At 41.8% G+C, this 24,708-nt stretch overlaps 1 protein-coding gene across 9 annotated transcripts in view; it reads right to left on the bottom strand.

The window, feature by feature from the left end:
* Window positions 1-6,391: 6,391 nt before the first annotated feature.
* PTPN4 (protein tyrosine phosphatase non-receptor type 4) overlaps window positions 6,392-24,708 on the bottom strand; it is a 225,338-nt gene continuing 207,021 nt past the window's right edge. For 6 of the 9 annotated variants that reach the window (XM_043504907.1, XM_038422831.2, XM_043504905.1 and 3 more), the window contains 2 exons: window positions 14,621-14,756; window positions 6,392-11,599 (listed from right to left, as the gene is read on the bottom strand). In XM_043504907.1, the coding sequence (XP_043360842.1) occupies window positions 11,513-11,599; window positions 14,621-14,756 (223 nt within the window). In that variant the 3' untranslated portion in view covers window positions 6,392-11,512. The remainder of the gene's footprint in view (window positions 11,600-14,620; window positions 14,757-24,708) is intronic. The other 3 variants (XM_043504913.1, XM_043504910.1, XM_043504911.1) reach the window with 1 other exon arrangement.

The following is a 24,708-nucleotide window of genomic DNA, read 5'->3' as shown; positions in this document are numbered from 1 at the left end:
ACTGCTGTGGGGGAACAGAGGGGATCTGGGAGTGTTGTCCGTGGCATTTCCTGAGAGCACTAGGTACCGTGGAAAACTGTTGGCAGTATTTCAGCCCAAGGGTACCAATATGGCCAGTGGGAGGATGTTCATAAGGAAGCGGGGGAGGAATTAAAGATTGGTCATACCAAGGAGGTTGCTGAAGACAGGGCCGCACAAGCCTTGAAGTATCAATTGACGGAGCAGGTTCAGGAGATTCCGATCTAGAGAAGGATTTCAAGTGCCACACTTCAATGGGATGTGAGTAGAGGTGATTGTCGCTGACCAGGAAGGCCAGAGAGCAGGAGATGCAGTTCTTGAATCCTGGGATCTTGGACATACTAATCACCTCATATGGAGGTACAGGAAGGCTCCCCATCCCTGACTCTTAAAAACTACACTTAATTATAAAAACTGATCTAAAAACTGTTTATAATTAAACACAGAGGAAGCTATGCCAGCGCTGCGGACACTGAAAAAGTTCCATCTCAGACCATAGGTGGTAGAAAAGAAATAGAGAGATGGTTGGTCCACACTGCCCAGTATGCTTTTGATCTGGAGCATGAGGAGAGGGGTACTGGCACAGGCCAATGGACACTACTAGCAAGAATCTTCTGGTCTTAGGTGCATAGAACACATGTGCACCCACAATGGAATATACATAGGAACCACCACCCAAAACAAAGCTCTTCTGTTGACTTGTCTTCATGTCACAGTTGCTAGAAAAGTGTGTAAAGTTACAAAGTAATTTCTGATGAGACACAGTGTCTTGTAAGGACACTGGGATAGGTTTTTGGGCATGCCTCTCTGGAGAGAGGGAGCTGGAGGCTAAGACAGAAGGGTCCTTCAGGAGGAAACCCTAGGAACAAAGCAAGCACAGGAGGAAGCTTAGATTGACGTTTATATCTTGTTATTTAAGTAATGAAGGCAAATCCCAGAAAGGGGAAGCATTCTGGATGCTAATTCAGTTTATGCATTCTGTACTGAGTGAAAGGGATGCCTGCTTGCTCACTGTACACCATCAGGAAATACATGCACATTTTGAAAACTTGTACTGGAGGAAAAGGGGAAACCCAATACATTTAGAAACTAATCAACTTCACTTTTCTTTGCAGTTCCCAGATCATAAGTGCAGAGCAATTGATGCATCATTTTTGCAAAAACACAATGCTTTCAGCTCACTTTCTATTGGACAGGTGTCCACTGTATTTGAACTCATTGGTATGCCATACCTCACAGAAGACAAAGATTGATGCATTATGGACAATGACCTCCTACCACAAGGCCCCATTCAGTCGCTCCCAAGTCTGAATGCTTTTCCACCTAATCCCTCTCACAATGTCCATTCTCCATCACCAGTGACAAATGCTACTGTTCTCATCTTCCAGTTTTGTAATATCACTGAAATCTAAATTCTCTCCTCTCCCATCTCCAGCCTCTTGCTAACTCATGACTTATTAATCTCACATATAATTAAAATCTTCTTTCCTCACTATATTCAATGCTCAAACCCTTTGTCCATGAGTTCAACTGCAATTACTCTTCCTCTTATCCAGCCTTCTCACTCATCTCTCCCTATTCCAGTTTAAACAAAATATTGCTATTTAAAATTCTCTCTTGCCACTCCCCCTTCATTGAATGCCTCCAGCAGTGTTTCTTTTATTACATCAGATCCAACTTCAACTTCCCTAATCAATCTCACTGTGCTTCGGTGCTGTTCTCGTTTTTCCCTAGTCCGTCCTCCTGCTCAGAAGACTCCTCCCAGTCCTTTCCTGTTATAGATCCTTTCATCTTTTTCACTTGCTCTTGGCTTTGCACCTTCATTCATATCGACCAATTTGCCTGGAACGTTCTCCCACTTTTTGTCCACATCATCAAAAACTTCTACCAGGAACTGTCATTCTTCCCATCAATAATCTCTAAACCGACCCAAATTTTGTCTATCAGACTGTAAGCTCGATGGAGCACCAACTGTTTTATTCTGAAAAACACAAAAATATAAATGTATATAAAGGATTAATAATGGCAGAGGTGTGGTTCTCTCTAGTGTAAAGCTGAGGTTTACTGTCAGGAAAGCATAGAAGAAACTTGTGCTTCCACAGCTAACATCCTACTTGTTCTATAGATAGAAAACGTCACTTGTCAATTTAGCATCTTTTACTAGCATTCAGTTTATACACACAAAAACCCTCACCTACAATAAAGCAGAGCTGTATTTATGGTAATACTGTATAATGTTAAAAATATAGAGTTTATGCAGGAATGGCATGACAAAACCATGTATACAACAGGTAGAAAATCTCCCAAAAATTAAACTTTAAATTACTAAAGCACATCTTTATTTTGCAATTAAACAATTAAGATTCACAAGTAAACTATATATTTTTTTCAAGTTTGCACCTAGACAACCATTTGCCAATTGAAATTAAATATATCCACAAAATATGTATAACAGCATTTATTTCACATAATAGAATGAAATTATTCTTAAGACTAAAACAAGACTTCTTAAATGTTAACTAGCATATTTATCTTGGGAGCTGCTGGTATTCTGTAGAACATTAGTGTATCATATTAATGGCAGGAACTTTCATTTTACCAGAATGAGGACACATAAGGCTCTTTGAAGTATACAGTAGCTGCAGTGACAAAAGCTGAATTTATTTTCACATTGTCCAGTGTTGACCAAATTCAAGTTTATTTTTCAACTAAGCAACCTAGATGATGTGTTTTCTGAATAGGTTTATCTGATGAGCAATTGTACAAATTCATAGGCAAAAATCTACTTAAGGGAAGAGCATATTTTAACATTAATAGAAAGGTTTTAATAGAATTAGGCTAAACAACAAAGGAGCTATTTAACCTTGGGGTTACACATTCATAGACAATCACTGAGCAGTATGAAACCCAAATGAAATCAGATATATGCAAAGCAGCAGCAGAAAATCCAAACTTATTACCCATAAATGACTTGTAAATAAATACTGCCACCGATGATTGTGAATATGATCCAGACAAGATTTCCCCCCCTTTGTATTTTCACATATAGTATAGCACCTGTTAAGAAAAACACACAAGAAAAGCTTTGCCAAATTCACTAGGTAAAACTAGATCACTGATAAGTGAGCTACCTGAAATATAGTTACATCTACATAATAGGAAATTAAAGTCTAGTTTTTCTTATTTGTTAAGATGATGTTATGGATTGTTACTGTGGAGCCGTAATATACTGAGATAATTTGCACTGGGCTAGTTGTGGATATATTCTAATTAATAAACAGAGACCAAAACAGCTTAATGTAAACTGTGTTAATCCCTTCACTCGTGTTTCAAGACTCTGCCTCGGAGTAAAAGGGTTACAACTTTTTAAAAACTTACTATTGTGCATTATCTACTTATCTTTAGTTATCAAAACTCAAAATAAGTTATAACACAAGTACAAAAAAGAATTACCTGATTTTCAGGTTATTTAACTAATGTTAAAATAATGCTAAGTGAAATACTTACAGTAAATATAGCTTATTTGTAGCTAGCTGAGAGAGAACACAGAGATGAATTCAAGAGTACCCTGTAGTTTATGTTTGCACCTTGCTTTTAGTACCAGACTTTAAAATTATTATAACACAATAAAACGGAGATTAAAAATTGTCAAGACTTATTATTTGATGGTGTCAGGGACACGTGAAATAAACCAAAAACGGTTAGAAAACTGTAAAGCATTTGTACCAGGGTGCGATCCAAATCAACTCTGTACAGAAATCAGTTAAGCATCTCTCTCCAAGCCCATAACAATTTATTTTGTCCAATAGTTAAGTCAGTAGTAAAAGCATGAGATAAAGTGCTATTTGAAATTCAAGAAACTTAGAAAAAATGAACCTTGAAATATTAAAACTTGCTAAATATGAAATAATGCAATGAACAAAATTGTCAACCAAGGTCTGTGAAGCAAGAACTAATGCTGAGGAATACACAGAATGGTTTTGGTTATTTTGTGTTCTTTCAACATCTGGCCCCAAAAAAGCAAATAACCAGAACATTTGACTTTAAGGTGATGAAGTGTCAACATATTCACAAGTAATTTTTTTAAAAGAACACAATGATTCATTCCTCCCCAAATTTCTCTCAACTCGCATCACAATGAGTGAAATTCACCAACCTGCAAAGGGTCAGCTTACGGCCTATACACCCATTTAACCTTATGTTGGAAAAGTCCTCTGAAGGGGTGCACAGGTCTGTGCCAGCTCTGCATAGGGGTGAATTTGACATGTTTCATCTAACTAGCCACCTCTCTTCTGCAGGCTGATAACCCAACAATTTCAGCTTTGGTTTCTAATTATAGTGCGACAATATAGATAGGATAAAATAGGTTCATTAAAGCAAATAAATCACTTTCCTCTCCTAGCACCTTCCCCATCACCATTAATATACTTATCTTTGCAATTTTAACAAATGAAATGAGACGCTCCTTTACAGAGTGGATACATTTATTGAATTTTGGCACTGGACCCCAGCAATGATCTATGGCATGTGCAATGGAAAAAAAAAATAAAAACACTCCTATACTGTTTAGAAAGGTTTTCTATTTAAAAAAAATGGTTTTACATGTTTTAAAGGAAAGTTGGGTAGCGGAATTAGCAAGCCACAGATAAGCCGACATCGCTATTCTGATGCAGTATAATGCATAGCATACCAGAGACCTGGAATTTGTGATGCATGTGAGATTATAAATGTTTGGTCACAGGTGATTTTAGGGGATAAAATTCTGGTCGCTTATACAAAGTTTTGAGAAAGCCAAATTTGAATGTTAGACCAGAATCCTCCCCAGAAACAAGGCATATTACACACCTACAGAGCAGGTCTGCCGGCTCTCCTACAGCTTATGGGCTAGATTTCCTACTCTCTACCTGAAAGTTTGTGGATGTTGGATCTATAAAGTTTGCTCACCTACAGGCCACGCCCTTGCAATTTCCTTTCACCATTGAACACCTCCCACACCTCATACATACGGTAATACCTGGAATACCATGCAATTCTGTTCCACCACATGCAGGGGGCTGCAGAATCTTCATGCATGACCTTCTCTGCTTTCTGTCTCCCTGCATGTTGGAACTGCAGCAGTTCAGCTGCATTTTTGCCTTCCTTTGGGTTCAGCAAAGTTATCTGCTGACTTTCCATGGGAAGGTGCCAGTTGCATGGTTCCACAGCAGACCTTTTCTTTGTCTCTTCAACTGCTTTTGGAATGTTTGTATGATAGAAGATGGCAGAATGACTAAAAGGCTATCCTAAAGAAATGTTGCAGAAGGAGACATGGAAACTACAATAATTTCAAATTGTAATTTGTGGAAACCGGGAAGAAACATGACCTAGTGCTAACTAGTAGTTGCCTGAATAATCAAGACTTTTGTTACTAGTGACTAGGGTAGAATATTTTGGAATAAAGAGTATAAAAGTAGTAAGTTTTATTGCTTAAGCATATTGTACTATTTGAGAACCAAATACCGCCAAATGCAATATAACTGAATGCTGATAAAACACATTTAGCTGGCTTACCTAAAGTTACTTCTCAGAGTGATTGGCTGACATCTCTGTATGCTTCATAATAAGTTACCTGTACATTACTTCATATTTAGCAAACACAAAAAATCATGCTCCTTCCCTCCCAACACCCAAAAGAGTCAAGAGCTCCAAATTTCTGCATTTAAAAGAAAACCCTTCAGCAAAGATACTTGAAATAATAAATGGCAGTTGCAGTTCTCAATCATGAAGCCAAAAAGAAACAAAAAAAATCTGAAACATTATACATGGGCACAAACTGTCATAATATTGCTGTTATTTACAACAAAAACCACTTGATTTAAAGAAAAGCTGCATTCGTATCATGGAAGCGTTACAAATTTTTTTTTTTTTTTACATTTTTTTCCTTTTCTTCCCCTTCCACCCCAACTTTTATTTTAAACAAATGGTATGAAAATAATTATCCATAAAATCCAACAGTCATAACACTAAACACATATAGGTCATTATGTCTGAAAGATACATTCATGTTTTGTACACCACGAAACACATTTTTTTTTCCTTTTGAGGCTAATGATACAGATCTTCATAACCCAAAGTAAAATATTTAGCAGTTTTGACTTTTTTCAGCCATAGAAAAATATTTTTAAGGCCCTTTATACCACAACAGGTAGAAACATTTTTTTGAACTAATGCTTTATGGTGCAAATAAGGCTTTGATGCTTTTCAATGCTGCTCAAAAAAGTCTTAATTATCACCATATATGTTGCCTTTAGGGAAGCTAAAAACCCCATAACATTTGTCTATAAACTCGTTGCCCTAATTTCAGCTAATTAACTGATACTTCAGATTTTTTTTCCACTGCAGCTGGTTAGTACATGAAATCAGTTTAAGTCAATGGAGATGAAGACTTCTAAGAAGTCTTATGTTCCTGTCTCTATCTGAAATCAATACAAAAAAAGTGTCAATAATATACTCCACTCAACTGTGGTATAAATGGATCTTTGAAACTCAAACTGCTTTGGTGACCTTACATAAGAATATTTAAATATGTAAAATACCAGTAGTATACAATGTTGCTATAAATTCTCTATTCCTCCTTTCCTTCAGTAAGAGTATGAAAAAGGGCAATGCCATTATTTTCACTTACAACTTGGCTATGAACATAAATATCTTAATATAATAGATGTATATTTTAAAATTTAATTTTTTAGACATTAAGTACTTAGTAAAATTAGTAAGGCTGTCAATTAATCACAGTTAACTCGCGCGATTAACTAAAAAAAGTTTACAATTAAAAAATTTAAACACAATGAATCACACCGTTAAACAGAATACCAATTGAAATTTATTAAATATTTTTGGATTTTTTCTATATTTTCAAATATATTTATTTCTATTACAAAATACAAAATACAAAGTGTACAGTGCTCAGTTTATATTATTTTTATTACAAATATTTGCACTGTAAAAATGATAAATAAAAAATACTATTATTAAATTCCCCTCATACAAGTACTGTAGTGCAATTTCTTTGTCGTGAAAGTGTAACTTATAAATGTAGATTTTTTTTACGTAAGTGCACTCAAAACCAAAACAATGTAAAACTTTAGCACCTAGAAGTCCACTCAGTCCTACTTCTTGTTCAGCCAATTGCTAAGACAAACAAGTTTGTTTACATTTACAGGAGATACTGCTGACTGCTTCTTATTTACAATGTCACCTGCAAGCGAGAACAGATTGCATGGCACTTTTGTAGACGGAATTGCAACGTATTCATAGATACTAAGGTCAGAAGGGACCATTCTGATCATCTAGTCCGACCTCCTGCACAACGCAGGCCACAGAATCTCACCCACCCACTCCTACGAAAAACCTCACCTATGTCTGAGCTATTGAAGTCCTCAAATCGTGGTTTAAAGACTTCAAAGGAGCAGAGAATCCTCCCTCAAGTGACCCGTGCCCCATGCTACAGAGGAAGGCGAAAAACCTCCAGGGCCTCTTCCAATCTGCCCTGGAGGAAAATTCCTTCCCGACCCCAAATATGGCGATCAGCTAAACCCTGAGCATATGGGCAAGATTCACCAGCCAGATACTACAGAAAATTCTTTCTTGGGTAACTCAGATCCCATCCACCTAATATCCCATCTCAGGGTATTTACATGCCAGATATGCTAAACATTCATGCCCCTTCAGATATGCCCCTCCATGCCTCTGCCACCGTTCCAGAGGACATGCTTCCATGCTGATGATGCTCGTTAAAAAAAAAAGTGTTAATTAAATTTGTGACTGAACTGCTCAGGGGAGATTCATATGTCTTGTTCTGTTTTACCCACATTCTGCCATATATTTCATGTCATAGCAGTCTCGGATGATGACCCAGCACATGTTTGTTTTAAGAACACTTTCACTGCATATTTGACAAAACACAAAGAAGGTACCAATGTGAGATTTCTAAGGACAGATACAGCACTCGACCCAAAGTTTAAGAATCTGAAGTGCCTTCCAAAATCTGAGAGGGATTGACATATGGAGAATGCTGTCAGCTGTCTTAAAAGAGCAACACTCAGATGCGGAAACTATAGAACCCGAATCACCAAAAAAGAAAATCAACCTACAGTGGTAGCATCTGACTCAGATGATGAAAATGAACATGCATTGGTCTGCTCTGCTCTGGATTGTTATCGAGCAGAACCCATCAGCATGGACATGTCTTCTGGCTGAAGCATGAAGCGACATATGAAACTTTAGCACATCTGGCATGTAACTATCTTGCAATGCCAGCTACAACATGCCATGCGGAAGCCTGTTCTCACTTTCAAGTGACAGTGTAAAGAAGATGTGGGCAGCATTATCTCCTGCAAATTGTAACCAAACTTGTTTGTCTGAGTGATTGGCGAAGTAGGACTGAGTGGACTTGTAGGTTCTAAAGTTTTACATAGTTTTGTTTCTGAATGCAATTGTATGTTTTGTACATAATTCTACCTTTGTAAGTTCAACAGTCATTATAAAGAGACTGCACTACAGTACTTACATTAGGTTGTAATAAAAATAAATATAAAATGAGCACTGTACACTTTGTATTCTGTGTTGTAACTGAAATCAATATATTTGAAAATGTAGAAAACATCCAAAAATATTTAAATAAATGGTATTCTATTAGTGTTTAAGACTGCAATTAATTTTTTTAATCATGCGATTAATTGCGATTAATTTTTTTAATCGCTTGACAGTCCTATAAATTAGCCTTCGAGCTAGCCAATATTATGGCTCAAAGTGCTGTCACATGGAAGTCAAAGCTTGAAAACTTTCCAAAGTACAGGGTAACAATTTTGTTGCAGATAGTTTAAAAAACAAAACCAAGATTAAAGCCAATTTATTATTTTTTTTAGGTCTCTCTAATCCAGAGAAAAAGTATTTCTTTTGGATGGCCATCAAAATAGGAACAGCTACTTTTGGCTTAATATCCAAAGGTGTTTTACTATTTATGCTCAGTAGGTGTGAGATAACATCCTGTGATCTTTCATGTTCTGTTGACTAGAAATGGGCTACTAAGAAGGTATGGATTTTTTCAACACTACCATGTAAAACGTCTTTATATCATCATCATCCCAGGTGTCAAAATAAAAACACATACCCCTAATCTCTTTTCGTTACCTGAGTGATGTAAAGGTAAAGTCTCTGAAAATACACCAAAAGGCTCCAATCCTACAAGGTGCTGAGTGCCTCCCTCTGAGGTACTGAGCACCTAGCAGGATTACACCAAGTATGACTGGTATAGATGTCAATACTACAGACGGGAGAATATCTAAATCCTCAATTTAGATTTGGGTAAAATTACTACCTTTCCCTATCAATTTCTCTAGGAAGCAAGCCACGTTGTCAGTTACCTGGCAGTAGAGTCAGCTTACGCTGTACTTTTAAATAAGATTAACCTGTTCATGGAGGGATAATATTGAATTGAATGTCAGCTCTAGAAATATACATAGCAGAATTTCTTTGTAAATAAGGGCTACAGCCCATCTAATATTAATTATGTTCTTTTTATTTCTAAAAATATTTAAAACTCTGTATCTCTTCTATTTGGCATCATGGTTCTTGATGTTTACAGATTCATAAACCAGGACTTCAACTGACCTGAATTCACTTTCACTGTTTTCTTAAGTATTTTATAACTGTCGTCTCTTCTAAATGCCCACTGAAGAGCGTATATTATATAGAAGAATTTTACAATATTTAAACTTTCTCAGTTTAGAACTTCATATCTTTTAATTCTACACTTTATATAGCTTATTAACAAAACCGAACGGATAATAATTTTCAGGAAATCAATAAAATAACAAACCTTTTAAATATTGGCATGTAAAGTTAGGTTTCTGAAGGGTAGTCAAAAAAGTGACTGAACCCCTACTTACTGTATTTCAAGCTCAATACCTTGCTTATCAGTTGGCTTCTCCCAAACTGGAAAAAATATTGAAAAGGGACAAAATATACATATGCTTACAATGAGCTCAGATACTGTATCAAACAGACAAACAAACTGCTCATTACAAATATGCTAATGACTTAAATAAGAAACAACGCACACAAAATGGAACAATTTAATTTTATACAAGGATAACAGAAAAAATGACTGGGGTCATTTAAGAGAGTAAAATAAAGTTTTGGGACAATTTGACAGAGTTTTATTCCTTACTTTAATAATAATAATAATAATTAAAAAGTCCAGTACGAACATGGCTTGAAATCAACAGATGAAGACTTAGAAAAATAATTGGTTAGCAGATAATGGAAAGGAATTAATCACACTTGATGGTAAGTTTAACCTTAAATATCAGTGGTATTAAAAGTTATAATCTAATTAAATGAGACAGATTTTCTCAATGGTAGGGTAAAACGAGTTCTAACAACCTACTGGCTTTTCATTATCAGCTGCTAATAAGTTACCAATTGGAAGGAATGTGTCAGGTTTTCCATTTAGTTTCACAGCAGCAAACAATGCTCACACATTAAGTAAGTGTGATTTTCTACCCACAGTAGCATGCAGGTATTTGTATTAGGAAAAAGGGAATGGTATTCTGTGACCCCCTTGCAGTACCATAATCAAAGCACCAAGGGCCATGTATTAAAATATGAACCCATTAAAATAAATATGACAGGATAATACCTTCCCGATAGGGTCATATGAGTGCCTTTTCATTAGACATACTCTAAGTCTCAAGGCACTTAAGGGGTTAAGACGCAATGCATGCACTAGTTCCCGTTATGTAATGTTAAGTCACATGATTTGGAATACACCAGTGTTATGACACAGAAATAAGTTGTGCCATTAGTTCAGAGAAATGCTGTTTATATTTTACAAGATGCTGGTAAGTGGACATTATGCAGCTACTGCTGGGTTAACACAGATTCTAGCTTTCCTCTAATAACCAGCTGGTCTCTAATAGGGGTGAAGAGCAAAGTGTGCTGCATCAGTAGGCAGTGTCTCTATCTAATATTGGCAATATTGCTGATGTTTTTAAACACAAAAGTGAGGATCCGTACACCGTAAATAAATCTAGTGCTGGAAGAGACCATGGCTTAGTGTAGATTTTTGTTTTGTTTTTAAAAGACGCAGTTGTATACCAGAGTTAAATAATTCCAAGCCTTGTTTGTAGCAATTCAACCAGAAGGGGAGTATATGGCACTATAATGAGATATCATAAGTTACCCTGAACACACTCAGTTCTTTCAATTTATGGTTTGTTCGGAGCAAAGAATGAAAATAATGAAGTCTTCAAACACATGTAAGTAATAGAGTTTTAGAGATTGATTTTTGTTTCAACATAAAGTGCAACAGTGCTGAAGTTTTCAAAGTCCTTTGTCAATTCTTCATTGTTCTCCGACACCATTTCCTGCAAGCAGAGTTATGGCACAATGAATGCTGCCAGTTTATTACAGAGGACAGGATACTTCAATATGGATCCTAGCCCTTTTGCTCTTATTTATGCAGCGATGTCTTTAAAGGTTTAACAAATCCTTCTTCATACACCTTCAAAATAGCTTCACAAACAAATCTGTATTGACTCTGAAAAGAAAGTTGATTAAGTTAATTGAAAAAGAAACAATTTAATCATATAAGTTAGAGATAGAAAAGTTCTCTCAGGTCACCCATCCTATCTTGAAAGGGAAGAACTGTGCCTCATCAAAAGCAGCAGTTTGGTAATTGTACCTTTATTGAGGAGTAGGGACTCACTCCAACCCCATGGATTAACTAGTCTTAGATTTTCCTACCTTAAGAAATATTGTACCAAAACTACCTTGCCTTTTCCCCTTTACATTAATTTTGACATATTAGTTGCTCATATCTCACAACCTTTTAGGAATGAGAAACCAGTGCTTAATGAGGGAGGGAATAGCTAAGTGGTTTGAGCATTGGCCTGCTAAACCCAGGGTTGTGAGTTCAATCCTTGAGAGGGCCATTTGGGATCTGGGGCAAAAATTGGGGATTGGTCCTGCTTGGAGCAGGGGGTTGGACTAGATGACCTCCTGAGGGCCTTTCCAATCCTTGTATTCTATTCTATGAAAAGCTTGAATCCTGGCTTCTTAATTTCTAAAGCATTCTATTTTCAATTCTACAAGTTCTTGAGATACAAGTTACTAAAACCATGTCTCAACTAAATAAAAAAAGCACAATACCTTAGAGCGGATCATAAAATGCAGCCACTATCTTGCAAAGTGCCACAGATATAAATGATCACTGTATAACAATATACAGGAATTCCTCACTTAAAGTCCTCCTGGTTAACATTGTTTCATTGCTGATCAATTAGGGAACACACTCAATTAAAGTTGTGCAATGCTCCCTTCTAATGTTGTTTGGCAGCCACCTGCTTTGTCCACTGCTTGCAGGAACAGCAGCCCCTTGCAGCTAGCTGGTGGGTGGTTAGAACCAGGGTAGACTGGTAGCCCCCCTATCAGCTCTCCTGCAGCTGCTCAGCAGGCTATCAATTGCCAGCAGTTCAGCTGTCCCTCCCCCCACTACCATGTGCTGCTCCTGCCCTCTGCCTTGGAGCTGCTCTCTGATACTCCGGTTTGCTGTGGGGGGAGGAGGGGAAAAAGAGGAGGGATAATATCAGGGTGTCCCCCTCCCCGCCTGCACCCGCTTACCCCATCTTCCATAGAGCGGGGACACACACGGACAGAGGGAGCTGCAGTCCGGTCTCAGCTTGCTGATCTAATTAACAAGGCAGTGTACTTCTGACCCCACTCTTCATACTTAAAGGGGAAATGCATCTCGATCTCTCAAACACACTCTGCCCTCCCTCCTTTCCTGCTGCCTTGTAGGGTGTGAGAGTTAACCCTTGAGGGCTCAGCCAATTGCTAGTTCATCCTTTTACAGTAAAGCATTCCCTGGGAAATATCCCACCCTCTGACTCCTCTACCTCAACCAAGCTTCACAATCATCATCACTGTGTACCAGTATTAAATTGTTTGTTTAAAACTATATAATATAGTCTTTTGTCTGGTGAAAAAAAATTCCCTGGAACCTAAGCCCCTCATTTACATTAAGTCTTACAGAGAAATTGGATTCGCTTAACACCGTTTTGCTTAAAGTCGCATTTTTCAGGAACATAACTACAATGTTAAGTGAGGAGTTCCTGTATACCACTGGAAAGGTAGTATTTGTACCTTTCCAATGGCTTAAATCAGCTTTATCTAGCCCTGGTTATTGAACAGATGATAGATCTTAAACAAACACCAGTCACATGGGTTTAGAATTTTAATTATTTATTATATCATTACACGTGTATCAGTATAGTTAGATTTACATATATTATAATAAATATTTTTCCATTTGAAAATTTCGGTAGAAAATTGACACTTCTCAGTTCTTTTCACTTATGACATGGAAAGCATGAACATGGCATAGTGCCACCTTGTGGAAAGTGCATGTATCAATCTAGAAGTGCAAAGGCAGGAGGAAATATTGTAGTCTAAAGAGACATGATGACATGCAGAGTTTAGGCAGTCCCTGAGTAAAACACTGAATCTGGTTTAGTCTGTTACATTGATGCTGTAATAGTTAAAGAAAAGCATTTCACTGAAATTTTGCCTTATGTCTATTAAGATCAACTCTAAACAGCTGTCAGATGGACTCTGACTCCAAGACAAATGAAAGTTCTTAAACAGATTCTAAACCGTTTCCCAAACAAAAATTACCTTAAAATAGAATTAAGGTAGAGAATACAAATCAGTAATTTAGGCTAAAGTACATTACAGGGATGTTGCAATTATCCCCAAACCAAGCACTATAAACCTAGAAAAACTCCAAACATGCTAAAAAAAACCCATGTGGAAACACACAGTTAAGGCACCCAAAAAAACCTTATGATGGGTGTCCTCTCGTGATCCTATGAAGTATTTCACAATCCCAGATTAGATTAAACTGGTTGTTAAAGACACATTATATTTCTTCTATATGTTCCTTTCTATTGTGTCACTACAGGGCAGAGTTAAAATTGCTTTTTATATTGCCAGAGCAGAATTACACAGCTGGATTAAGTCTCTAAGGTGCCACAAGTACTCCTTTTCTTTTTGCGAATACAGACTAACACGGCTGCTACTCTGAAACAGCGGGATTGTATCACCCAGCTTCCCCTAATTCATCTCCTCCAATTTCCTTCTGCTTCTTGAAATTCTTTCCATTTCCCTTCTCACATACTCCAGTACATTGTTCTTTCCTGTCACCCTCCCTTCCCACATCTCTAGTTTCACCTTCCTATTCTCTCCATTCATTGAGCAAGTCTGGTGCAAAGGATAGCTTTTGAAAAGAAATATTGAGAATTAACAGTGATTTTTGCCATTTATTTTCATTATTAAAAAAGCATGTCTGTCAGCAGAAGCTGCTGCAGAGAAACTCATGAAGAATCACTCTCTTTCAAAATCCCTGAGATATCTTATTGTTCTCAATGGACCAAGGCCATAGCCACTCTCAGTTAAACCGCCCTCTTTCAAAATATCCAGCATCTCTTACTGTCTTAGTGAGAATGAAACAGCTATGTAGTATTAGATTACTTTTCTACAACATAGCCAGTATGATACTTACAGGTGTTTGGATCATCATGGCCCTTTGATCTCTCATTGTTCTCACAATATCTAATGGATAAACAGGCTGATTGCACTCAATGAGACACATTGCTGTTTCCATAGTGATAAGAACCCCTGTCCGTCCAATCCCAGCACTGGAAAAGAAAAATGTGTCATTTCATTAACTCCCTTCAAACTCTCTCTTTTTTAAAAATGATATACTCCTAAAATGTAAAAATTAATTTAACACTGAAATCTTCACTATCTAAATATACCCAAGAAAGATCTATAATTATTACAACTGAGGGTTACTGATGACATTCTACTATAAGAGCGTTTATATAAGAGTATAAGAGTGTTTGTGCTCTGTCCTTCCTGGATATAAAAATGCAGTGGAATATTTTCAAAGCACTGGATTGATCTCTTACCCTCCTGAATAAATTCGAATTTTGCAATCTCCATACATTTCTTTATCCTCCTAGAATATGAAACCTGAAGAATTTCAAGATATTTTTCTGCAGTATAACCAAGCAATCTATTTTTAGGGGTTCCCAAACTCCCAACTGCTGGAGAGCTATTCAGCTCACCAGGGGAGCTGAAGTGACCTGAACTGCATAGCATTCAATATCATCTTGCTGTGAACAAAAAAAGACAAGTTACCTGTTCCGTAACTGGTGCTCTCACAGATGCGTTGCTCATCTCCATTCCAAATTAGGTGCACATGCACCAGTGCCAGAAGTTTTTCCCACAGCAGTATCCATAGGGGAGTGGCGCCTGCATGGTGCGGTATAAGGGGAGCTGCTGGCTCCCCCCACCCTCAGTTCCTTTTTGCCGGAAACTCCGACAGTGGAAAAGGAGGGCGTGTTATGGAATGGACATGATCAACATCTCGAAGAACACTAGTTACAGAACAGGTAACCGTCTTTTCTTCTTTGAGTGCTTGCCCATGTCCATTCCACATTAGATAACTCCAAGCAGTTCACAACTGCGCAGATTGTAATACAGTTCTGCCAAACCCAGCACCATCTCTGGCCTGCTGATTGATGGCATAATGAGATGTGAATGTGTAGACTCAGGATCACATTGCAGCTCTACAAATATCCTGGATTGGGATGTGCGCCAGGAAGGCTGCTGTAGATGCCTGTGCTCTAGATGAATGGGCCCTGACGATTGGCAACGGCAGGATCTTTGCTAGCTCGTAACAGGTCTTTATGCAAGAGGTGAGCCAGTTAAAAATCCTCTGAAGAAACCGGAAGGCCCTTCATCCTATCCGCTGTAGCGATGAAGAGCTGGGTCGATTTATAGAAAGGCTTGGTACGCTCCAAGTAAAAAGCCAAGGCCCTTTGGACGTCTGGCGTGGCAGACTCCTCTCCTCAGCAGTCTTGTGTGGCTTGGGACAGAACACTGGCAGGAATACGTTTTGGCTCATATGGAAGGAAGATACTACCTTCAGCAGGAAGGCTGGTGGGGCAGGGCTGCAGCTGGACTTTGTCCTTATAACACACTGTGTAAGGCCGTTCCAAGGTCAAGGCCTTAATTTCTGAGACTTGTCTCGCCAATGTCACTGCCACCAGGAAAGCGACCTTCCAGGAGGAAGTAGGAAAGGGAGCAGGAGCCCAGCAGCTGGAAAAGCGGAAAAGTGGACCGGTGAGCCTAGAGAGGACCATGTTAAGGTCCCACTGGGGGACAGGAGCCCGTACCTGCAAATAAAACCTCTTGAGGCCTCTCAGGAACCTGACAGTCATGTCATGAGACAAGACGGTCTGACCTTGGATCAGCTGGTGAAATGCGGATATGGCTGCAAGGTACATTCTGATGGACAAATGTGCCAGACCATGGTTCCTGAGGTGCAGTAAGTAGTCCAAGGTGGACTGCACTGAAGAACGCAAGGGAGAAATGCCACACTCCGACGTCCAGCAGGAAAACCTCGTCCACTGGGCCATGTAAGTTAGTCTCATGGATGGCTTCCTACTTCCCAGGAGGACCTGCTGGACCTCCTCCAAGCAGGTACGCACCTCCGAATTCAACCACAGAGCATCCACGCCGAGAGGTGTAGAGACTCGAGCTTGGGGTGTAGGAGCCGATGGTGATCCTGTGACAGCAGGTCTGGATGGTAGGGAAGGGACCAGGGAGGGTCCACCGCCATGTTCATGAGCGTGCCATACTAGTGCTGGCGAGGCCACGCAGGGGCGATCACAATAACTTGTGCTTTGTCCCTCTTGATCTTTACTAGGACCCAGATGACCAGAAGGAATGCATACATCAGATCACGACAAGAGGAAGACATCAGAGAGGGAGCTCTTGCTCAGGCACTGCCGGGAGCAAAACAGATGGCCCTTTCTGGTCTGCCTGGTGGCAAACAGATCTACTTGGGGAGTTCCCCACCTCTGGAGGATCATCCAGGCCACCTCCAGGTGGAGCGACCACTCGTGGTAAGAGGAGAAGTCCCTGCTGAGGTGATCTGCTAGGGCATTCCTGATGCCTCGGAGGTGATCAGCTTCCAGATGGATGCCATGGCTGATGCAGAAATCCCAGAGATGGAGAGCCAAGGCAGAGAGCCAACGAGCGTGCTCCTCATTGCCTGTTGATGTAGAACATCGAGGCCATATTGTCTGTCAGGACTCTCACCACTTTGCCCAAGAGGTGCGGCAGGAAGACCCCGCAGGCCAGCCGTACATTTCTGAGCTCCTTGATGTTTATGTGTAACGCTGCCTCCTCTAGGGTCCACATCCCCCAGGTCTGGAAATGTCCAAAGTGCACCCCACAACTGAGGTTTGAAGCGTCTGACACTAGCTCGACAGATGGAGTGGGATGTGGAACAGGACTCCTTCCAGGACCTTCCCGCTATCAGTCTATAGCTGCAGAGAGCTGACAACTGCTGGGGGAATGGTGACAATTTTCTCCAGGTGGTCCCTGGATTGGGAATAGGTCGATGCCAGCCATTGTGGAGCCTGGCATGGTGGACCACGTATATGCAAGCTGCCATGTGGCCTAGCAGGCACCGGCATACCCTGGCCAATGTCAGCGGAAATGCGGACACCTCCGCGATGAGGTCTCTTCTAACGGCAGGAACGCTCGTGCCCTGGTCGAGCTGAGCACGGCCCAGATGAATTCTATCCTTTGAAGTGGAACTAATGTGGACTTTTTGTGGTTGACCAGTAGTCCCAATGAGCAGCATGTGGCTTGTAATACAGCAACGTTGCATTGGACCTGAGCCTTGGAGCTGCCTTTGAGGAGCCAGTCGTCAAGGTACGGGTAAATCTGGATACTCCAATGCTGAGGTAGGCTGTGACTACCGCCATGCACTTGGTAAACACCCTTGGTGCTATAGCCAGGCCAAACAGAAGGAATGCAAACTGGTAGTAGGCCAAACCCACCATAAAACAGAGAGTGTTTGTGTCCTGGGAAGATCGCTACGTGAAAGTATGCATCTTTCAGGTTGAGGGCGGCATTCCAGTCTCCCGGATCCAAGGAGGGGATAATGGAGGCCAGGGAGACCATGTGAAACTTTAGTTCTTTAGGTATCTGTTGAGATCTTGCAGGTCCAGGATACGGTGCAGACCACCCTTGGCCTTTGGGATCAGAAAATACCAGGAATAGAAACCCTTGTTCTGATAAGGAAATGGGACCTCCTCCACCGCCCCCAGCTGTAAGAACCCCTGAACCTCCTGCTCGAGAAGACTTGTGAGAACGGTCCCTAAAGAGGGAGAGGGATGGGGGTGGTGGAAATAAATTGGAGGGTGTAACCGTGTGCCACCATACTGAGGACCCAGCAGCCCGAAGTTATTGCTAACCATGCTGGGAGGAAAAAGGAAAGGTGGTTGCAAAAAATTGGGAAAATTGGATCCAGGGAATAGACTGGTAGGTTGCCTTTGCGCGTACCCTCAAAACGACCTTTTAGCGCCTTGCTTGGAGTGGTTTGAGCCCGACTGGGCAGAGGGTGGGGGGCAGGTGGCTTGTGCTCTGTTTATAGCCCTGGGGCTTTTTGTGCAGCGGGTCCTGCTGGAGCTGGCTCTCTTTCCCCTGGCATAGTTGCAGTTTGAAATGCTTATGTGCTGGGCCCAGAAGTTAGAGCCCCAGCTGTTTTTAGGATGGTTCGGGAGTCCTTCAGTCCATGTAATTTGTTGCCTGGCCATCAAAGGGGAGGTCCTGAATCGACTGCTGAGCCTCAGAGGACAACCCAGAGAGGAGCAGCCAGGATACTTGCCACATGGAGATGGCAGACACAAGGGTGCAGGCGGCGGAGTCTGCCACCACTTGAAGGGCCGCCTCAGCAGCGGCCATGCCCTTGTCAAGGATCGCCCAGACTTCTTTATGGGAACCTTCCAGGAGGGCATTCTTGAACTTGGCTGCGGTTTCCCACATATTAAAGTCGTAGGGGCCAAGGAGAACCTGGTGGTTGGCCACCCTCAACTGTAAGATAGACGAGGAATACATTTTCCTTCTGAACAAGTCCAGTCTCCTGAAGTCTTTATTTTTGGGGGTAGCTCCAGGTTGTCCCTGGATTTGCCAGTGGTTAACTACCTCAACCATTAGGGAATTTGGGGCTGGATGGGAGTAAAGGTATTCGTGCCCCTTAGTCGGGACAAAGTACTTACGCTCTGCCCATTTGGAAATTGGGGGCAGAGAGGAGGGGGTTTGCCACAAGGCATTGGATATCTTCAATACTCCTTCATGAAGGGGAAGGGGCCACCGTAGCAGGGGCTGTGGAGAAGGGGACGTTGAACAGGGAGTCCACTTGCTCCTCCAACTCGTTCACCTGCAGGCCAAGATCGGATGCGACCCTCTTCAGCAGCTCCTGCTGTGCCGTAGTGTCATCCTGAGGAACTGAGTGACGGGCCTCCGTGATGGCCTCGTCCGGTGAGGAGGAGGAGAAGGCCAGTACTGCGGGTTCCACAGCACCCATTGGTGGGCCAGCAGGCTGTTCCCCTTGGTCCACATGGATTTGTGGGGTCTTATCCCCTAGGGCCTCAAGAACAGGAGGGAGTTGGGTCATTGAGGCCACCGGCCTGTCTGAGGCTCCCGACACTGAATGGGCAGGCTCGGAGGGTTGGGTGAACAACCATGGGTTCCGGGGTACCACAGGGCCAGTCACTGGGCCTGGGGCCACAGGGCAGGTTTTGGTAACGACAGAGCACACAGCATCGAGGGTCTGGGAGGCTGCCCTGCTGATGTGGATCCTTGCTCCGTACCAGAGCCATATCTGGACCAATTGCTACCCGGTGACCAGGATCCACTGGAGCGGCGACTCTGTGCCTGGTGATAATCGCGGTCAAGCCTAGAGAAGGACTGGTCTGAGCTTGATGTGCGCCTCCATGGAGGCCTGGGGGACCAGCAGATCCGTGATGGATGACCGGAGATCCATGCCTAGTGCTTCGAGACCAGTACTGGGGCGAGGAGCGGGACCTGGAGGTATCACGGGCCTGGTGCTGAGGGGATCTCCCCGAATACAGAGACACCCGTCTCGGGGATTGCTGGCGGGGCCCGCGGCTCCAGTCTTCTGATTGTTCCCAGGATCTGTAACAGTGTTCCGCAGTGTGAAGGGCTGGTCCCGACGTTCCTGCCGGGGAGCGCATGGGTCTGTGCCAGGTAACTGGCTAGGTCCGCCTCGAATCCCACTGCCGATGCCTAGGGTCCAATGGCCGTAGAGGGCTCTGATGCATCTGCCTCCCTAACTCCGAGGCATGACGGCTTTAAGCAGTTTAACCCCTGGGGGGACATCCCCCACGATGGGGAGCAGTGCCACTGGGGCAAGGGCAGATAGAAAGGTCCCAAGGTCGGCTTACCATGAGGTTTGGGCACTGACGGGGCAAGAGTGGGCAGCAACAGGAGCATCAGGATCTCCTGCGCAGCCTGAAGTGCTTCAGACGTCGATGTCACCTGAAGCTGATGAAGGGCCGCCTCTGTGTCCAGGCTTCAGGCAAGGAACAGGGTGGGCTGCATTGCTCAACATGAGCTGAGGCCCGATAAACCGCTTGGCGTGGGTCTTAGCTCACCCCCATCCCTGTCCTTCCCCTTGTGTGGAGTAGGAGACCGTCCCCTACCAGCCTTCTTCAACTTCTTGGCTGGGGCTGGGGATCGGTGCCGACTCGTCGATGGTGCTGGCGGGGCACTACGCACCGATATCAGGGTACTGGGTACCGAGTCGGACCTTTGTTACAGGTCCGGAGTGAGCGCTGACTCCATCAGGAATGCTTTGAGTCTGATCTCACAGTCTTTCTTAGCTCTAGGTTTAAAGGACTTGCAGATACGACACTCATCACTTATGTGCCTTTCACCGAGGCACCTGAGACAGCTGCTATGCAGATCACTCACAGGCATGGGCCATTTGCAATGATCGCAGGGCTTAAAGCCTGGGGACCAGGGCATTCCCCATCCAAGTCCCCGACAGGGCTAACAAACTAACTACTACTAAGGGCTAACTAACTCAACAACTAATTATGCATGCTAACTTTACAAGAACTCTATTTTGTACAAACGAAGCCTAAGAAATGCTAGTAATAGCAGTGAACGTTCCCTGCACTGTCACTGGTGGCAAGAAGGAACTGAAGGTGGGGGGAGCTGGCAGCGCCCCTTATACTGCGTCATGTGGGCGCCACTCCAGAGGGTGCCAGAGCTGCTCCCCTATGGATACTGCTGAGGGAAAAACTTCCAAAACTGGTGCATGTGGCAAGCACACACACCTAATGTGGAATGGGCATGGGCAAGCACTCGAAGAACTTCAGGTTCTAACATGGAAGTTCCCTTCAAATTATTTCTTTTGAAAGGAACTTCAGCCTAATGAGCCCCCTTTCTTCACCCCGGCAAATGGTCCCTTTCAGAATCATCAGGCAGAGAGGGGGTGCTTCAGTCCACAATACCCCATTAGAAGCTTTTTACTGAATGACTCCTGTCCCATTTTCCACATTAGGGCAACACCAACCCAAATTAGCTTGACTGCTGTATGTGGTAATTGAACAGGTGTATTCTATGACAAACCCTGTGAAGTCAGCAAGCTTGGGTAACTGCATGATGCTGAAATTAATACCATGATGCTGCTTCTATGCATAAATAATTTGGAATAAAGAGAAGCTGTCACTGCTGGATAGACAGCAGTCTCTTTGGAGGCCAGCAGCTGCGGAGGACAAATTTTGGCTGGTCAGAGCAGATGTCTAAAAATCCACAACTACACTGTGTAGAATTATTTTATTTAAACAACCACTAAGGACTTATTTAATGACATGGTCACATAGCAGGGCATCAGAAGTGAATTCCCAGCTGAGATTACAATGCATAGTGCTGAAAAACTAGGCATTGAAGATGATGAACTAGATTCTGTATTCCACTTTATGCTGCTCAGATGTCATAAAATGCCCCTATAATTGTTAGAACTGGCCCCCGGGGCAGTGTCAGGGGATGGCATGCCACCCTTGGTCCCTCAACTCCATTCCTGCACTGAACTCTGCTCTTAAAGGAGTGGAGAAGCTGGCCTAAAGCCTTGGCTTGTAAAAAAATAAATAAATAGGAACTGTGCTAATCAAAAGCTGGTGACAAAATGTTTAAACTTTAAATAAAGTAGTCTCCAATTAGGAATCTCTGCTTCAGTAGATAAGCATTAGCAGTATTCTGCTTCTGTACACCAAAAAAGCTCTAAGGATTTGTCTACATAATAAAAATAAAACCACCACTAGTATCAACACATTTTAATAAAAGGAAAACTACAACATGAAGGTTCCCAAGTGGCAAAATAGCGAGAAGTCTTACAGAAAGGATATTTATTCAAAATTAAAAACAAAAAAGGCTTACTTTTAATTTCTTTATGTGTATGTACACACTCTTCCAGAGTTTGGAAACCTCAGAGAACACCTAAAACTGAGGCAATTTACTCTTGAGCATGGTAAACATGTTGTTTTAAATTAAAACGTTTTATATTAAGACAAATTACAAGAAAACACACGCTTGGTACTGTAGGGAAACCAGTATTTTCCATTTGTCAATATGATCGGGAACCTGTATTTGTGTCATTATATGTACCTTAACTGATACAGTTTGAAGGTGTTTCAGGCTAAAGTGAAAATGTTTGCTTTTAAACAAATTGAATCTTATAAGTACACATTAATAAAGAAACTGTAACTTATCTTGATCAGTTTTATTTTTAAATACAATTTAGAATTAAAATATTCCACAAAACTTTAATACATTTCTTTATAATTCTGTCCAGAAGGTGGCAGCAAAGGTTACAATAAAACGTAGTGGTTTGAATAGAACTTTATCATTAGGGGCAAATACAATATTGTATGAAAAACTGCTCAACAAAAAGAAGCTAGGGATATACTCAGGATTTCTATGCATAGTTCTCCAAATATCAAGATAGATATTCACTGTACCAAGATTTAGTGTATCCTTCATTATAAAGAATAAAATTATTTTAGAAAATTAGAAAAAATGTATCCAACCCTAAGACAGAATAATTAGTCCTTATAATTCAGATTAACACTCACTTTCAATTCCCCATAAGTTAATGCTGTTTGATAACAAAGCAGAGAAAATGGACGTTACTCACCTTGTACAATTATGATGGTTTTTCGAGATGTGTCCCCCTATGAATGCTCCACTGTAGGTGTGCTTGTATGTCCCTGCGCTGCTGATCAGAGAACTTTGGTAGCAGTGTCTGTTCAGCCTGCACACGCACTGTCCCCTTTTCATGTTCTGCCACGAGGCTAACCACCATTGCATGAGCAAACCCCGATCAGTTCCTTCTCTACTGCAGAGTACCTGACAAAAACTCTGAAGTAGAGGAAAGGAGGGTGGGTCGTGAAGCATCCAAAGCAACACACATCTCAAAGAACCAGTTACTGCACAAGGTGACTAACTTCCTCTTCTTCTTCAAGTAGTGTCCCTATGGATGCTCCACTGTAAGTGACTCCCAAGCAGTATCCCTAATGGGGGGCTGGAGCTTCAGAGTCAAGTCTGCTGTGGATGACAATACTGTGGAGCCAAAGATAGCACCAGAAGCAGAGTCCCCCAGTAATAGCATAGTGTTCTGCAAAGGTATGTGCAGATGCCCAGGTTGCTTCCCTGCAGATTTCTGAGATGGGGACATTCTTGAGGAATGTGACAGAGGAGGAAACCAACCTTGTGGAGTGCCTGTGGTTCTAGATGGAGGTACTAGGTTGTGAACCTGATAGCAGTGTTTGATACAGTTAGAGACGCATCTGGAGAGTCTCTGGGCCAATACTGCTGCACCTTTAGACCTTTCTGCAATGGAAAGGAAGAGCTTAGGAGATTTCCTAAAGGCCTTCATCCTGTCAGGTAAAAGGCCAGGACTCTCCTAATGTCTAGTGTGTGCAGCATAACCTCCATGTTATCACTGTAAGGCTTTGGGTAAAAGGTCAGGAGGTGAATCAGTTGGTTTATGTGAAAAGATGAGGTCACCTTGGGGATAAGATGAGGTCACCTTGGGGGTGTGGTCTGCTAGTAACTTTGTCCCGAAAGAATACTGTATTAGGGCGGTATGCCATCAGCGCTGCTATCTCCCCAATTCTCTCGCCAAGGTGATTGCCACTAGGAATGCTGTCTTCATAGACAGGTATGTGAGCAAACAAGTGGCAATGGGTTCAAAGGACAGCCTTGTCAGGTGAAGATTCCTGTCTTCTGGGTGAATCTTGATGCGGGTCTGAAGGTGGTTGGAGAGCTGCCTCCGTTAGAAGGAGTTTTAGTCTCAGCTCTCTGTCCTTTCAAGATAGCAGCTTCAGCTGTTGACAAAAAACCACACTTCTGGGGAATATAGCTTTCCCTGAGGCAATAGACACAATAGGAATGTCCGTCCATTACAGGGATGGTTGTTTATAGGAGAGGCACCTCTTAAATCCCAGTGAACCAGGCATACTCCACACAGGAGTAGTTCCCAGAAAAAGGGGAAGTAGTAAAGAAAGTTGAGTTTTTGTTTGTTTTTTTAAAAGAAAAAAACAAATGAAACTCTAAACTCACAAAAGAAAGATTAGTAAATAACTAAGTCTGAACAATAGGGTTAATGATCCGATGAATGGACAGCTAATATCTCCGTCTCTAGCCAGGGCCGGTTGAGAAGGAATTGAGAGGGATTCGCCCGTGCAAGGCTGGTTAGCC

This window comes from Dermochelys coriacea, chromosome 11 (assembly GCF_009764565.3).
Source record: "Dermochelys coriacea isolate rDerCor1 chromosome 11, rDerCor1.pri.v4, whole genome shotgun sequence".
NCBI lineage: Eukaryota > Metazoa > Chordata > Testudines > Dermochelyidae > Dermochelys > Dermochelys coriacea.
The sequence above is the reverse complement of the archived record's forward strand: the minus strand, read 5'-3'. Positions and strand labels throughout refer to the sequence as shown.